At 45.3% G+C, this 17,359-nt stretch overlaps 1 protein-coding gene across 1 annotated transcript in view; it reads right to left on the bottom strand.

The window, feature by feature from the left end:
- The window catches only part of LOC122934089 (prolyl endopeptidase), a 138,530-nt gene extending 124,054 nt beyond the window's left edge, over positions 1-14,476 (bottom strand). Inside the window, exons 1-4 of the mRNA XM_044289264.1 lie at positions 14,321-14,476; positions 12,920-12,994; positions 8,362-8,495; positions 4,749-4,879 (exon numbers count right to left, since the gene is read on the bottom strand). Of these exons, the coding sequence (XP_044145199.1) occupies positions 4,749-4,879; positions 8,362-8,495; positions 12,920-12,994; positions 14,321-14,374 (394 nt within the window). The 5' untranslated portion in view covers positions 14,375-14,476. The remainder of the gene's footprint in view (positions 1-4,748; positions 4,880-8,361; positions 8,496-12,919; positions 12,995-14,320) is intronic.
- Between the last annotated feature and the right edge of the window lie 2,883 nt (positions 14,477-17,359).

Consider the following 17,359-nt stretch of genomic DNA (forward strand, 5'->3'; position numbering starts at 1 on the left):
AGTCTATCAAGAAATAGAATGAGGTCATCCGCATAGAGGCCTACTCTGTCTTCCCTCCCACCCATACTAACTCCAGAATATATTAGATCTTGCCGGATCCGAATGGCCAAGTGTTCAATGGCAATGGCAAACAAGAGGGGGGAGAGGGGGCAACCCTGCCTCGTACCTCTCTGCAAGTTAAAGTAAGCTGAAGTCGTGCCATTCACTAGGATGTTAGCTCTAGGGCATCTATATAATATCCGGATCCACTGCATGAACCTAGGCCCAAAGCCGAACCTCCCCATGACCCTCATCAAAAACGGCCACTCCAGTGAGTCAAATGCCTTAGCCGTATCCAACGAGGCCAGGGCCCAATGTCTATCATGATGGACACCAATTTGGGCTATAACTTGGGTCCTACGAATATTACCCGAGGTCGAGCGTCCAGGCATAAACCCAGTCTGATCACTGTGTATAATACTAGTAATTATTTTGTTCAACCTATTGGCGAAGATCTTTGCCAGAATCTGGTAATCTAGGTTTAACAAAGAAATTGGCCGATAGGATGCACAATCTAAAGGGTCCTTGTCCGGCTTCAGTAGTACCACTATGGTTGCTTCGTAAAGGGAGTCCGGTAATCTGCCCTCTCGCCAGGCTTCCTGAAACATCACCTTAAGCTGAGGCACTAACTTATCTGCATACTTGGAGTATATTTCTAGAGGCAGGCCATCCGGACCAGGAGCCTTCCCATTTGCCAGATCACCAATAGCCTCCTGAATCTCTTCTACAGTGATATCTTCCTCTAACCTATCGCGATCTGCCATTGATAAACTCGGGTGCTCCACTTCATTCAGATACTGCTCTAGGTCTACCTCCGTATATTCCACCCTGGTGAGATATAAGCTCTGGTAAAAATCAGCGAAACATGCTAAAATATCTGGCACAGAATCCCTAATCTCCCCGTCCGAGGTGCGTATCCTCAAAACTGGCGGAGCTGAGGAATTCTTATGGACAATATGCGCCAGTACTCGCCCTGCCTTGTCCCCCATCTCAAAAGCCTGCTGTTTGTAAAAGAACACTTTGCGGTTGCTTTTTTCCTTTAGGTAAACCAAATACATCCTGCCTTTCCGCATCCAATCCTGCCGATTTGCGTCAGATGGGTCTAACGCAAACCTTGCCTCCGCCTCCCTAACACATGCATTGAGAGAATCCTCCTTCTTCCTAGTGTCCCTTTTAATAAAGGAGATGGATGACTTAAGACACCCCCTAAGATAAGCCTTCAGCGTATCCCACAACAGCAGAGGGTTAGTGTCTGCGTCCTGCACCTCCAGAAACACCTGCAATTGGTCAGGGATCCTATCTTGTTCTTTCAGGAGGGTAAGCCAAAATGGGTGTATTCTCGTCCTGGCGCTGGGGCTACATCCCTGTGTTGAATTGAACCTCGCTATCAAAGGCGCATGGTCCGAAACACTCTGAGGGCCATGCGTAATATCTGCCAGCTCAAGGTATATTTCAGGGGAACCAAACATGTAGTCAATTCTAGACATTGCTCCTGAAGAGGGAGTAAAACAGGAGTACTCAGTAGAGTCTGGGTGCTTTTCCCTCCACAAATCCAACCATCCCATCTCCCCGATCCACGCCGCTAATAAGCTGGGCGGACTAGAAACCGGGGGTGCAGGATTAGCATGGAAACGATCCATCTGTGGGTTCATAGTCATATTCAAATCCCCTATGCACAGCAACCTAGCATGCGGATACTGGGCTGCAAACGTGGCTGCAGTTTGAAGGACTGACATATTGGCAGGGGGGGGACAGTAAATGTTAAGAATCACAAACGGGACATTATTCACATGTGCATGCACAAATATAAACCCGCCATCCGGGTCCGTCTCAACTGCGTGCGGTTCCCCTCTAATGGAGCGGTTAATTACTAGCGACACTCCCTTAGAGTGAGAAGTGCCAAACGAATGGCCAGACCACTGTACCCATGGTTTCTGTAACCTCCCCGCAGTTTCGGCTGTGAGATGGGTCTCCTGCAGGCTAAGTATGTGCGGGTTATATCTGCGGACATGAGCAAAGACAGATATTCTTTTACCCAGATCTCCCAGTCCCCTCACATTCCATGACATCAACACTATGGCAGCCATTTGACCCACAACATTGATCTATGCACAAAGCCATTCTCCCTCCGTCTCCCCCACTCTCTGCAACCCCCCCATTTTCCCCAGTACATATACGCTGCTGTCTGCATGCATTGCTATACCATACAGTGCCAAAACATAATACAAACATTGAAATCTGAACCAGTTATGCTGTGAAACAACATAAAGACATATATCACAACGCCAAAAATCAGGCAAAAATGTCTCAGTGGCTATATAGTCAGGGACCAGCATATCACTAGATGTAAAAAGAATATGCCGGTATCCGACCAGTTCCCTTAGCACGATACACGTCGTGCCTGCAGCAATTCTTCAGTGTACAATATAAACGGCAAAACTCACGCCAAGTCCAGAGCAGCAAACAGGGGTCCGGTGCAAGTGAAAAAAACGCCGCGCTGATATCGCCACCAACGCGGATCAACCGCCCGGGTCCGGACAAAAATGAGAGCCAGATTGCTGGCACATTAATATACTTCATGGAGGTGGCGGCAATCTCCGCGATTTTCTTGCGGCCCACTCATCCGCTTCTCTGGGATCCGTGAAGAAATGAGATCTCTCTCCATCCACCACTCTCAGCCTGGCGGGATAGGCCATGGAATACGGTAAGTTCATGTCCCTGAGTCTCTTTTTGACGGCCACAAAAGTCGCCCGTTTCTTCTGAAGCTCGGCGGAGAAATCAGGGAACAATGACACCTTGGCGTTTTCTTGCTTGGGTGAGGATTATGTCGCGGTCCTTCCAGTTTAACATGCGGGCTAGGAGCGGCCTGGGCGGTACCCCCGGTGGTGGCGGTCGGGCCGGGACCCTATGGGCCCGCTCCACTGCACACGCCATAGAGAAAGACGCCTCAGGGAAAGTCGACCTGAACCAGGCCTCCAGGAAAGCCGCAGGATCTCGCCCCTCTGTTCTTTCAGGTAGGCCCAGAATACGCACGTTATTTCTCCTGGCCCTGTTCTACAAATCATCACATTTCTGTTGCCATAAGGATACTGAACCTTCTAGGGCCTGTATTTTAGCAGGAATGGGGCGAGTAAGGTCCTCCAGCTCAGAGATCCTCTCCTCCGTCCCCCGCACCCTTTCTCTGAGTTGTTGCACATCATGTCTCAGGAGGCCGACATCCACACGTACCTCCTCTATCTTGGTGGTAAGGGACGTTTGGCAGGCCAGTATCGCTGTCATCAGCTGCTCATGAGCCTCCTTCAGGGAGAGATCAGCCGCCTCCGGTTCCTCAGCAGCTGCCTGTTGTGCCGCTTGGCCGCGGGTGTGCTGCGTGCGTGGTGAGCCGGCTGCCGCGGCGCCATTATGGTGTTCTTGGCGCGCAAACTCTTTCAGCCGGTCAGCGGCCGCTTGGGCTTTGCTGGGCCCCATCTCCAGTAGCTATGAAGGAGCAGTCGACCGTATGTCTCTGGATCAGGTTGAATGGCTGCAATGGCACTCAGGATGGCTCAGGATTAAGGTCGGGAGCTGGAGCTCAGATTAAGTGCGACCGTCCATGCCGGCTGCTAGCCACGCCCCCCAGCTTATCGCATTTGAATGATTCTGCAGTCGCGCTCTTATCATCAGAAGCCGCCGCATTAGGCCTCCTGCACACGGCCATTGTTTGGGTCAGCATCCGAGCCGCCGTTTTGGCGGCTCGGATGCGGACCAATTCACTTCAATGGGGCCGCAAAAGATACGGACAGCACTCCGTGTGCTGTCCGCATCCGTGACCCCGTTAAAAAAATATAACATGTCCTATTCTTGTCCGCGCTTTGCGGACAAGAATAGGCATTTACATTGCCGACTCCCGTTCCGCAATTTGCGGAAGGCAACACAGACTGCTTCCGTTTTTTGCGGATCCGCGGTTTGCCTAAGGAGAATCTCGCCTGGTGTCGTCACGGGTCAGGATCCCAAGAGATTTCCCCTTACCTGGGAATATAGCGAGCCTGGGGATGCCTGCACGCAGGGCTTACTCCGAGGAACGGGTAAGGAGGGCAGCGCATCCCCGGGGTACCTGTTCCCTGCACCAGACCTCCTACCTAATGTAGGGAAGAAGCAAGGCTGGGCAAAACAAACATACATTCCTGGCACTGCAGGAGAGGCTCCCACGCATCCCGAGGACAGAAACCAACGACTGAATAGGTAAGGGGAGGAGGCCCTTTAAATCATGTGCTCCTGCGCTGCTTCCTGTCCTGAGGACGGGGACACCCTCCTGTAAGTGCCGTTGTGGAGGCGCCGGGAAAAAGTGCGTCTTATAAAGCAAAAAATACGGTAGTTTCTGTCTCAGACCAAGTGCTAAATCCACATCCATGAAGGTCAGTACCTCTCTGTAATGTTCTCCATGATTTTGGGGCTGCTTCTGAGTGAGTGTGTTAGGGTAACAGATTACTCTGTTTACTGTGTGTAGTGGATGAGAGCTAGTCTCTACCCACCTGATCTACAAGAACTGCAAACTAGAGACACAGCCTGCAGATGAGAAAACTGCTAAAAATGCCAGATACAAATGATATAATGGCCAGAAATAGTGTTATTCCTCACATACACACACTGCAGTATTGATCAATGCAAAGTTTGTTGAAAGGTTAGGTACGCTTTAAAGGATTTTTCTTGCAATATCAAAGTTGTCTAACCTCGCAATGCAACAGTGCCATCTTCAGAAAATGTATTGGGGTCCAGAAAAACCCGGGGTTCAGCATCTAGAGAATCTTGAACATACATCACTCTTTGATTTTGAAGGCCTGAATTGTAGAAATAGAAATACCTTAAATGGAAAAGATTGAGTGTTACTTTGTATAGTAAACCACTGCAATACATAAATACATGGAGAAAGGGCTTGTATCACAACCATTTCAAAAATGTACATTTTTGTCATTTTCCCCAAACAATCCAAAATAGATATTTAAAAGGTGTCACCAGAAAATTACCTATTTAAATCACGTTTTTTATGTTATGTTTTTAGAATTGTTTGGTGATTTTTGTTTCAATTTCCTATGTTAATATCTAGCTATCGCATCATCACAGGCAGGATTAACTGACAGAAAACACCTGTGTGTGTAGATAACACGAGATCCACTATTCACAATAGAAGAAATCACAGCTTAAGGCCCTATTCACACAACCGTATTTTTGATCTGCATTTTTGGCGAATCGGATGCATTCGTTTCAATGTGTCTGTAAAAGTTGCAGATACCACACCATATGCTGTCTGCATCCTTATGTCCGTTCCGCAGTCTCACAAAAAAGAACATGTCCCATTGTTCACATTGTGGACAAGAATAGCAGGGACAGATTGGCCCTAGACCTTACAGGGAAATTTGCCGGTGGGCCGATGTCTCTGGGGGCCGCCAGAGCCCTCCTCATAGCCAACCATTGGAAATTTTTGGGGATGTATTTTGTGATGGACTGTGGCTCTGTTGGGGAGGTATAATGCGCCACAATAGGATATTGCTGGCCCCATCTTCCTCAATTTGGACTAGACTACAAATCGGGTCAACTTTTAGTATTTTTTCCAGGGCCACTTTAAGTTGCCAATTCACCCCTGAAGAATAAGTATTGTTAAAATGGGTCCACAAAAAAATGATGCAACAAGGACAGTCGTGTGAATGCACCCTGACTATTCCCTCCTGACCTCTACACAGGTCACAGAACATGCCCTAGAAAATTCAGTCTCCTCCAGTCTATTATGTCTATGGCCCATGCAGCTAAAATATTTTAGATCTAGTGGCCAGTGCAGAAATAGGGAAATTTAATTTTTTTTTTTAACAATATAAATAAATAAAATTAAAAAAAAAATCACCCAAAAATTCTACAAAATATGTTTAACATAAAAAAGTGATTTAAACAATAGGTCATTTTCAGATCACACATTTCATTTAAAATAGGACAGAGATTCATGGAAAAAAGTGCAAAAATTATTTAGACAACCTAACAAAGAGACAAAAAAAAAAATAAGAAAGCACATACCAAAAAGCACTTACCGGAACTTTTCTAGTCATTAAAGGGGTTTTCCGGTAAAAATTATAACTTTTTTTTTTATCAAGTGTCCACAGCATGCCCCCCGATTCATACTTAGGCTACTTCACACTCGCGTTTGGTGCGGATCCGTCATGGATCTGCACAAACGCCTCAGTTCAGATAATACAACCGCATGCATCTGTTCAGAACGGATCCGTTTGTATTATCTTTAACATAACAAAACGGATCCTTCTTGAACTCCAGTGAAAGTCAATGGGGGACGGATCAGTTTTCTATTGTGCCAGATTGTGTCAGTGAAAACGGATCTGTCCCCATTGACTTACATTGTGTGTCAGGACGGATCTGTTTGGCTCAGTTTCGTCAACGGACACCAAAACGCTGCAATCAGCGTTTTGGTGTCCGCCTCCAAATCGGAATAGAGGCGGAACGGAGCCAAACTGATGCATTCTGAGCAGATCTTTTTCCTTTCAGAATGCATTAAGGGCAAAATGGATCGGTTTTGGACCGCTTGTGAGATCCCTAGCCTTACCTGCTTCATGACACTACAGTCCTCTGCGCTACCCATGCTGTATCTATCTTCCAATCTCGGCACTATTTACATCTGGCTGGCTATGGGCGTGGTCACAAGTGATGGCCAGTTCGCCCACGAGCACATGCAGGCTGCCATCTTAACTCACAAGTCCGGCGATGCACAGGTAAGCCTTACCTGTGCCGCAATCCGGTCTGAAACAAATGTGGTCACCGGGAGCAGGCAGTTCCGAGAACAGCCGCCGGGGGCCTTCATCGGGCTGTTCTCGGAACTGCCTGCTCCCGGTGACCGCATTTGTTTCAGACCGACTCGCAGCACAGGTAAGGGCTTACCTGTGCATCGCCGGACTTGTGAGTTAAGATGGCAGCCCGCATGTGTTCGCGGGCGAACACTGCGAACTGGCCATCACTGGTGGTCACATGCACCACTTAGCAAATGTCTGGCTTCAGCGGTGATGTGGCCACAAGCAGCACATCACCGGTGAAGCCATTGGCTGGAGCGGTGCACGTAACTATGCCCATAGCCAGACAAGTGTAAACAGCATGAGAACTGGAAGGTGGAGACAGCTTGGGCAACACAGAGGACTAGAGAAGTGTGCAGCACGTCAGCATGAATCTACTGTTTTAGGGCCATGCTGCGGGCACTTGTTTAAATTTTTTTTTTTACTAGAAAACCTCTTTATGGCCATGTTCAAATGGGGTGGATTTCCTGCACTTTCTGTATACTATAGTCTAATGCAATAAAAATGAAAAATACATAGAGACATTAGGGTGTGCAGAATAAGCTAAGATTTTTGGGATCTGTAGATTATTCCACAGCATGTGAACAAAGACCAGCAGGGTATAACATTCTGGTAATGATGTGCTTAACATTTTTATTTTTTTACTTTAGCAAAATGTCTGGATCTTTTCTGGACGTCACATTATCTTAAGATGCCCATAAATGTAAGCATAAAGTGTAAGGGACCCTCCCCCAGATGATGCTGAGGGAAAGAAGGATCGAACATGCTGAAGTTCAATGCCTGATCATTCTGTTCTAAAAGGAGATAAGCCACCACCAGAGAACACATGCAAACATGGTTGAGCGAAGGGTGCATCCGTCTTACTGAGGGTTCAGCTGAAGGTGTATGGGCACCTTTGGGCCTGAGTGCCCACCCACACAAATAGTTATCACTGAAGGAGAGAGAAGACTGTGAACATTTTTAGCATTTATTTTTGCGACATATCCTTAAACTGAACCGGCCATGTTGTTCTTGGAGTCCTGAGAAAGAGAAGCTGAGCAGACTGATGTATAGGTCTATGGGAAAAGATTTAATTCAATGATTTTTCCACTCTTTCCAGTCTTAGAAGCCCAGATGGGCAGTCCTATTCAGGGACTGACAGCTAAATCTGTGTGTCAATCACTGAATAGGAATGCCCATCTGGGCTCCTAAGCCTAAAAAGAGCAGAGATTTAAATGAATAAATTACAAGTTTTACTGAATCTTTTCACCTAAAAGTAGATATCAATGTGCTCAACTCCTCTTGCTCTATAACATGCTGCCTGCAGATCAGATTCCACGTGACAGGTTACCTTTCATATTTTGAAACATATCCAACAAAATGACTTCATCTGCCAAATCAATCTCATGTATGTTTTTACTCAGTAGAAGATCCCTCAGCTAAATAAAATAATTCTAAAATGAATAGGTAAAAAATAAAAATAAGCAGTTTGCATACATCTATGTGGTCATTTAATTACCTCTTCCCTTTCTTGAAATGGCAGCTATATTTGGGATAGTCGTACAGCTCCGTCATCCGTTCTTTAAATAGCCGTCTGACAGGGCATTGTTCAAGAAATGGCATAGTAAGTTTGTTCTGCGCCTCAACAAAGGCCTGAAAAAAATAAAATAAAAAAATACCGTCACACAATACCCGACACCCAGTGACTTCGCATACAGTATTATATACAGGAAAAAGATTTACAGAGTAACTAGAGTTTAGAAAACGTTTGAAATATTAGAGACAGGCGCAAGGTAAGATTTGAGAGACAAATTGTTTTCCACCTTAATATCAGACTGGTGAGGCTAAAGGACCCTTCTTGGAATCAGTGGAGGGTCCTCGTAGTCTAACTTCAACTACCAGAAATGTATTAAATATGTGATTGATATGTGGATAGCTTGTTTCAGCCACGTGCACTGGATTGTTCCAAACCTCAATCATATAAAGTTGCAAAAATGTCTGCAATAAATCTGCCACTTAAAGCAGTTATCCAACTTTAAAAACGTTATCAGACCCCTTCAGATTGGCCCGGTCCCCGCTACTGGGTTCCAGCTCCATCACTCAATGGCCACCTCCATGGGTTTCGGATCTTTGAGAATGAACATACTATTGATGGACTGCATGCTGCAACAAATCACTGGCAGCAGCAGTGACCCAGTGACATACCGCGTGTATGACACGTCACCTCAGTGTCCAGCGATTGGCTACAGTGGACATGTAAGGCCCCTTCAACAGGATGTTGATTCCCAGAGACCGGTGAAATGTGGAGGTGGCCATGGAGCTGGAATCCAGTATGAACCCCACTGCGGGTCCAGCCACTCTGAAAGCGTCTTACAAAAGTTTTAAGTTGGATAACCTCTTTAACCCATGCATGAAGAAACAAACAAATTTCCAGCATTCCAACAATTCCAAGAAACTGTGTGATTAAGGCTTGGGCTACAAGCAATATGCGATTAAAGATGAAATGTGCGGCCAAAGATGGCTGCAGTTCAATGTTACATTGCAATTTCTGAAAGTGAATGGGGTCGTACTGTGAACTGCAAGTTGCCATGGCCCAACAGTTGCAAGAATTCGAACCCTGCTGGGGCCATGTAGCCCTTGCCATATTCATTCATGTTCTCTAATAAAGTATTTATAAAAGTACTTATTATTATTATTATTATTTAAGGTATGGGATTTTCTGGTACAAAATTATGTTTTAAGACGTTCCTGCAGCATGGCCTCTGAAACTGACGATTCATACTTATCTGCTCCATGCTGTGGCTTCAGCAGTGATGTGGCCACAAGCAGGGCGTCTCCGCTGACGTCAGTCAATGGCTGGACTGATGCGGGGGTAGGGCGGACCTCTGGAGCAGTGTGGAGCAGGTAAGTATGAATCTTCTGATTCAGGATCCTAATCTGTTGCCCAAAGTGGAGAGCAGCTACAGAGAAATATTTCTGGAAGACCGGACTTGCTAAACATCCTACTAATTCGACTATTATCCATAGCTTCTCAAGTGGTATTGCTGCAGGGAAATTGAACACTTAGACCCACGTTTACGAATGCTGTCTAACAGACATTGTAAACTAATGGGCCATTTACATGGGCTGACATTTGAAAAGATCATCGCTAACCAGCATTACTAGTGATCTGGTGGTGTAAATGCACCGCTCATTACCTGATGAACAAGCAAAACGCGTGTTCATCGGGTAATTGTATCTTTTGTGCAGCACAAACGATCATCGTTTGGGCAGGGATGTAATACTACCACTTTACAAAGCGTTGGTGCGGCCTCATCTGGAATATGCAGTTCAGTTCTGGGCACCAGTCCGTAGAAAGGACGAACTACAGCTGGAAAAAGTACAGAGGAGAGCGACTAAACTGATAAGGGGCATGGAGGGTCTTAGTTATTAAGAAAAATTGAAAGAATTGAAATTATTTCGAGAAGAGACATCTAAGGAGAGACATGATTAACCTATACAAATATATAAATGGGCAATACAAAGAATACGGGGAAAAAACTGTTCCATGTAAAATGCCCTCAAAAGACAAGGGGGCACTGCCTCCGATTGGAGAGGAAATAGACTTCCTCAGGACGTGGTCACAGCAGGAACAGTGGACAGTTTCAAAAAGGGTTTAGACCAGGCCTCAACAGCCTACAGCTATCAATATAGAACCAAAAAGAACGCCTCAGTGTACAAACTATAAGTCAGGGCAAGGGATTAGAAACCATTTAATTGTAATAAACATATCATGATTTATGAAATACTAGAAATAACAAAAAATGAAGAACCAGCAGAAAAACGGATGCCGCAATCCACTGGCCTATGCCGCTGTTACCCACAAAAAGATGGAAGACATGTCAAGGTGATTCCACATGAAGTAGCACTAATGATGCTGCTACTGCTGAGTAAAAAAACATATGGTCATCGCCCTGGTACATAACCACCAGACAAGGCTCAACTCAAAATACAGTTAAGGAAAAATAAAACAGACGCTAGAATCTAGCAATAGAGGGAGAGGTTGCTACGTCTCCTTGGGAGGCGGGCTGGAACGCATAGCGTGCGTTCCACCCCTCCTCCTGAGGAGCGCGTCGTCGTCATTGTGGACTCAGCGTGCATCAGCAGGTATGGAGCGCTCGAAATTAGGCACCAGCTGCTGTGATTTTCTATTGACACCACATGTGTTTGGGATCTATGGGAGATATAAATAGGACGATATGGCTACATTTTCATTCACCTCCTGACGAAGCTGAGGCGAAACGCGCATCGAGGTTCCTATCCTGACCTGTGCCTGCTGTTTTCACCCCCCCCCCCCCATCATGTCTTGTGGTATGCTTTGATTTCTATCAGTAGTTATTTGTTGTGCACCTTTATTATAAGGTTCTGTGCATTATTATCTTTTGAGGGTTTAACCTCTCCCTCTATTGCTAGATTCTAGCGTCTGTTTTATTTTTCCTTAACTGTATTTCGAGTTGAGCCCTGTCTGTTTTTCTGCTGGTTCTTCATTTTTTTGTTATTTCTAGTATTTTATAAATCATGATATGTTTATTACAAATAAATAAATGATATTTTTGGAATATTTGGGGCATTCTTTTGTTGTTTGTTCTCTAACAACATTGTAGGATTATATAGCCTACAGCAGGGCATTGTGGGAGTTGTAGCTTTACAACAGCTGGAGGGCCGCAGGTTGAGAATGCCTGGTTTAGACGAATTCTTAAAAGTAAAAAAAAAATTAATGCTTATGAAAACGTGTAGAAATCTGAGTCTCAATTCCTTTTGGGATTCGCGTCCCCACCTATCCCTTGGTTGAACTTGATGAACGTATGTCTTTTTTCAACCGTATTAACTATTTAACGATGTTTCCAGTGGCAGATGGTGCTGTATAAACACGATGTGCTGCCGGCAAACAACAAGACAGTATGGGTTAGAGCGATGGCATTAGTGATGGCTCCTCTCCCTTCTCTGGAGGAGCTGGATGTAAATGCATGGGTCTCCTCCACCAGTGAGCAGTAGTTGTCAGGAAGGAACGCTTTCTTCCTGACAATCTGCTAGATCATCGACCCGTGTAAAGGGACCATTAGAGCAGGTGGTCACAAAAGCTACCAAATTTATCACAGAGGTGCAAGCTGAGTAATAGATCTGGCGCATCTTTTTATGACTTTCCCCTCTTTTCTCATTGTATGCCAACTCTTAGCTGACTTCCTTTAGATTAGAATTAGCAGCCAGAAAATTGGTGGAGATGTGCTGCCAGCCAATTCATGCTTGATCTCTGGCGCATTCGAGGTCCTTTTACACGGACCAATAATCAGGGGTGAGCATTTGTATAAACGCTTGTTCTAGTCTGTCAGCCTACATCTATAATCATTAGGGGAGATTTATCAAACTGGTGTAAACGAAAACTGGCTTAGGAAGGGTTCAGTTCAACGTGAGAAATGCAGCATGTTCTATATTCTGCGTTTTTCACGCAGTCCTGGCCCCATAGAAGTGAATGGGGCTTCAGTGAAAAACGCATTGCATCCGAAGGCAAGTGCGGGCACAATGCATTTTTCACCGATTGTTGCTAAGAGATGTTGTTTGTAAACCTTCCGTTTTTTATCACGTGCGTGAAAAACACATCAAAACGCATTGCACCCACGTGGAAAAAAACTGAACGCAATCGCAGACAAAACTGACTGAACTTGCTTGCAAAATGGTGCGACTTTCACTGAACGCACCCTGAGACATTCCATATCGTTCGTGTTTTGGCTTTCCGTTTGTGAGATCTGTTCAGGGCCACCACAAGCGGTCCACAACGGATCAGTTTGCATTCTAATGCATTCTGAATGGAAAAGGATCCGCTCAGAACGCATCAGTTTGCCTCCAATCGTCTGCTCCATCAAGCAGTGTAAAGGGGCCTTAAAGGGGTTGTCCACCCTGGATAGGTCATCAATATCAGATTGGCAGGGGTCTCAGCTGTCTGAAGAGAAGGAAGCGCGAGGTAAGTGACCCCGAGAGAAGCTGAACAAAACCTAAATCCATTTTATATGGTACATCGGGGTGTCAGGTACAGGAAATACCTTGGTCTGCTCACTGTCTGGATCTTCCAGCCACCTGTACGGATCAGCCACCTTCACCCCATGGTAGTCGTCTACCTGCAGGACACACAAGGAGGATTTTAGTACAAGCTTCACATCTGGCAGTGTAGCTGAGCAGCAAACAAGTACACGCACTATAATATATGTAACAATCCAAACTCAGGCTGTAGGACGTCTTCAAGGAGCACGCGGGTTGCATCAAAGTCAGGAGCCTTCCCTTGTTCCATACAGAAAAATAAAGTAGCATCAACCTTTTCACTATTGCAAAAACTCTTCCATGGTTGGAAAGCTGGCAATGGTTGAATGTAATTCCTATGTAACTGACTTTAATGTCGGCATTGTTGTAGTCCGAGTGTTGGGCACAGAAGCGGCACAGGTACCGGGGAGCGAGGTAAGTACCAGCTCTGTGAGGGGCATTATAGATCTTGGATAACCCCTTTAATGCCCCAACATAGTAATATTTCCCCCTTTGCCATAGCGCTGCCCCCGCTGGGCCCCCCTTCGCCGTAGCGCTGCCCCCGCTGGGCCCCCCTTCGCCGTAGCGCTGCCCCCGCTGGGCCCCCCTTCGCCGTAGCGCTGCCCCCGCTGGGCCCCCCTTCGCCGTAGCGCTGCCCCCGCTGGGCCCCCCTTCGCCGTAGCGCTGCCCCCGCTGGGCCCCCCTTCGCCGTAGCTCTGCCCCCGCTGGGCCCCCCTTCGCCGTAGCTCTGCCCCCGCTGGGCCCCCCTTCGCCGTAGCTCTGCCCCCGCTGGGCCCCCCTTCGCCGTAGCTCTGCCCCCGCTGGGCCCCCCTTCGCCGTAGCTCTGCCCTCCCTGGGCCCCCCTTCGCCGTAGTTATGCCCTCCCGGGGCCCCCTTCGCCGTAGTTATGCCCTCCCGAGGCCCCCTTCGCCGTAGTTATGCCCACCCGGGGCACCCTTCGCCGTAGTTATGCCCTCCCGGGGCCCCCTTCGCCGTAGTTATGCCCATACCTCCTAACTTTTCGGATGGTCAGAGAGGGACACCGATGTTTTCTAACACAGTAAAAAATAACTGACTACAGACATTTCTAAAATCCAAAGTGCATGATAATGAAGCAATATACAAGGCGGCCTAATATACACAGAGGAACCAGACACATGCTTCCTGGATCAATAGTGTACATTTAATAATGCAGATCTATACTTCACGTCGAAAAGAGGTCATTAATGAGCAAAGGGGGGCACTCGGGGGTCTGTACCACGTACACCGGTGCTGATGGCATCATTACAGCATAGTCTATGGACTGACAGCCGAGGCTTTATGCACACCGGCATCATGGCTTCCGGTAGTGGCGGCTACAGTGTGAGGAAGCAGGCTCCTGACAAAGCGCTTCCCGCCGGTAATGGGTGCTGTGCACCCGCACTCACTGCGCTCTTGTCTCGGGCGACTTCCGGGTAGCTGAAGGCCTGGGACTGCTGCATCTTCTCCGGGGGCTGAGGACCAGGACCAGGCGGCACACTCCAAGGAGGAAGAGTCTCAGGAGCCTCCTCTCGACCTGTCTAGGAAGAGATGTGGACGCGTCCTAGTGACGACATGCAGCGGACAAGAGCCATTCGTGGCCGGTCCGGCCGTCATCACAGGCAGCCCGGGAGCCCGCACCACACACTGCATACAGATAGCTACTACATGTACAGGCAGTCATACATGATACACTGCATACAGATAGAGACTACATGTACAGTCATACATGATACACTGCATACAGATAGGTACTACATGTACAGGCAGTCATACATGATACACTGCATACAGATAGAGACTACATGTACAGTCATACATGATACACTGCATACAGATAGGTACTACATGTACAGACAGTCATACATGATACACTGCATACAGATAGAGACTACATGTACAGTCATACATGATACACTGCATACAGATAGAGACTACATGTACAGTCATACATGATACACTGCATACAGATAGAGACTACATGTACAGTCATACATGATACACTGCATACAGATAGAGACTACATGTACAGTCATACATGATACACTGCATACAGATAGAGACTACATGTACAGTCATACATGATACACTGCATACAGATAGAGACTACATGTACAGTCATACATGATACACTGCATACAGATAGGTACTACATGTACAGACAGTCATACATGATACACTGCATACAGATAGAGACTACATGTACAGTCATACATGATACACTGCATACAGATAGGTACTACATGTACAGACAGTCATACATGATACACTGCATACAGATAGAGACTACATGTACAGTCATACATGATACACTGCATACAGATAGAGACTACATGTACAGTCATACATGATACACTGCATACAGATAGAGACTACATGTACAGTCATACATGATACACTGCATACAGATAGAGACTACATGTACAGTCATACATGATACACTGCATACAGATAGAGACTACATGTACAGTCATACATGATACACTGCATACAGATAGCTACTACATGTACAGGAATTCATACATGATACACTGCATACAGATAGAGACTACATGTACAGTCATACATGATACACTGCATACAGATAGAGACTACATGTACAGTCATACATGATACACTGCATACAGATAGCTACTACATGTACAGACAGTCATACATGATACACTACATACAGATAGAGACTACATGTACAGTCATACATGATACACTGCATACAGATAGAGACTACATGTACAGTCATACATGATACACTGCATACAGATAGCTACTACATGTACAGGAATTCATACATGATACACTACATACAGATAGGTGAAGGTACAGACAGTCATACATGATACACTACATATAGATAGGTGAAGGTACAGGCATTCATACATGATACACTACATACAGATAGCTACTACATGTACAGACAGTCATACATGATACACTGCATACAGATAGGTAAAGGTACAGGCATTCATACATGATACAGTACATACAGATAGCTACTACATGTACAGACAGTCATACATGATACACTGCATACAGATAGGTAAAGGTACAGGCATTCATACATGATACAGTACATACAGATAGCTACTACATGTACAGACAGTCATACATGATACACTGCATACAGATAGGTAAAGGTACAGGCATTCATACATGATACAGTACATACAGATAGCTACTACATGTACAGACATTCATACATGATACACTACATACAGATAGATACTACATGTACAGGCATTCATACATGATACACTGCATATAGATAGCTACTACATGTACAGACATTCATACATGATACACTACATGTACAGAAATGCATACATGATGCATTACATACAGATAGGTATTATGTGTACAGGCATTCATACATGATACACTGCATACAACTTTTTCGACGGTCAAAGAGGGACACTTATAGCTTACTATATGAAAGATCCACTTTTCCTGTATATTTATATACTTCATTAGTTTTTTTTACACAATAGCGCAAAAACTATATGAATATAAAAATGTCTAAAATCCCAATTGCATCAAATACTGAAATAATATGCAAGGGGGCTTTAAGATACATGTATATAGAAACCAGGTACATACATGGTACGCATAGACATGTCATACATGGTACGCATAGACATGTCATACATGGTACGCATAGACATGTCATACATGGTACGCATAGACATGTCATACATGGTACGCATAGACATGTCATACATGGTACGCATAGACATGTCATACATGGTACGCATAGACATGTCATACATGGACATTACATACATGTATTTAAACATTACATACAAACAGATATTGCATTCAAGATGTATATATAGGTGAAACTCGAAAAATTAGAATATCGTCCAAAAGTCCATTTATTTCAGTAATGCAACTTAAAAGGAATTGCATTAATGCAGCTTAAAATTAGAATATTGTGAAAAGGGTTAATATTCTAGGCTCAAAGTGTCACCCTCTAGTCGGGTAATTAATCCATACCCCCTGAGCAAAGGGTACCTCAAAATTGTGACTTTGCGGTTTCATAGGCTGTAAGCCATAATTATCCAAATTATAACAAATAAAGGCTTGAAATATCTCGCTTTGCATGTAACGAGTCTATCTCATATGTTAGTTTCACCTTTTATGTTACTGAAATAAATGAACTTTGCACGGCATTCTAATTTTTTCGAGTTTTACCTGTACATGTATAATGCATTACATACAGATGTACATTGCATGGATGATATACACTCACAGAATTATTAGGAACACCTGTTCTATTTCTAATTAATGTGATTATCTAGTCAACCAATCACATGGCAGTTGCTTCAATGCATGTAGGGTTGTGGTCCTGGTCAAGACAATCTCCTGAACTCCAATCCGAATGTCAGAATGGGAAAGAAAGGTGGGCTACAACAGCAGAAGACCCCACCGGGTACCACTCATCTCCACTACAA

Source organism: Bufo gargarizans, chromosome 4, assembly GCF_014858855.1.
Source record: "Bufo gargarizans isolate SCDJY-AF-19 chromosome 4, ASM1485885v1, whole genome shotgun sequence".
Taxonomy (NCBI): Eukaryota; Metazoa; Chordata; class Amphibia; order Anura; family Bufonidae; genus Bufo; species Bufo gargarizans.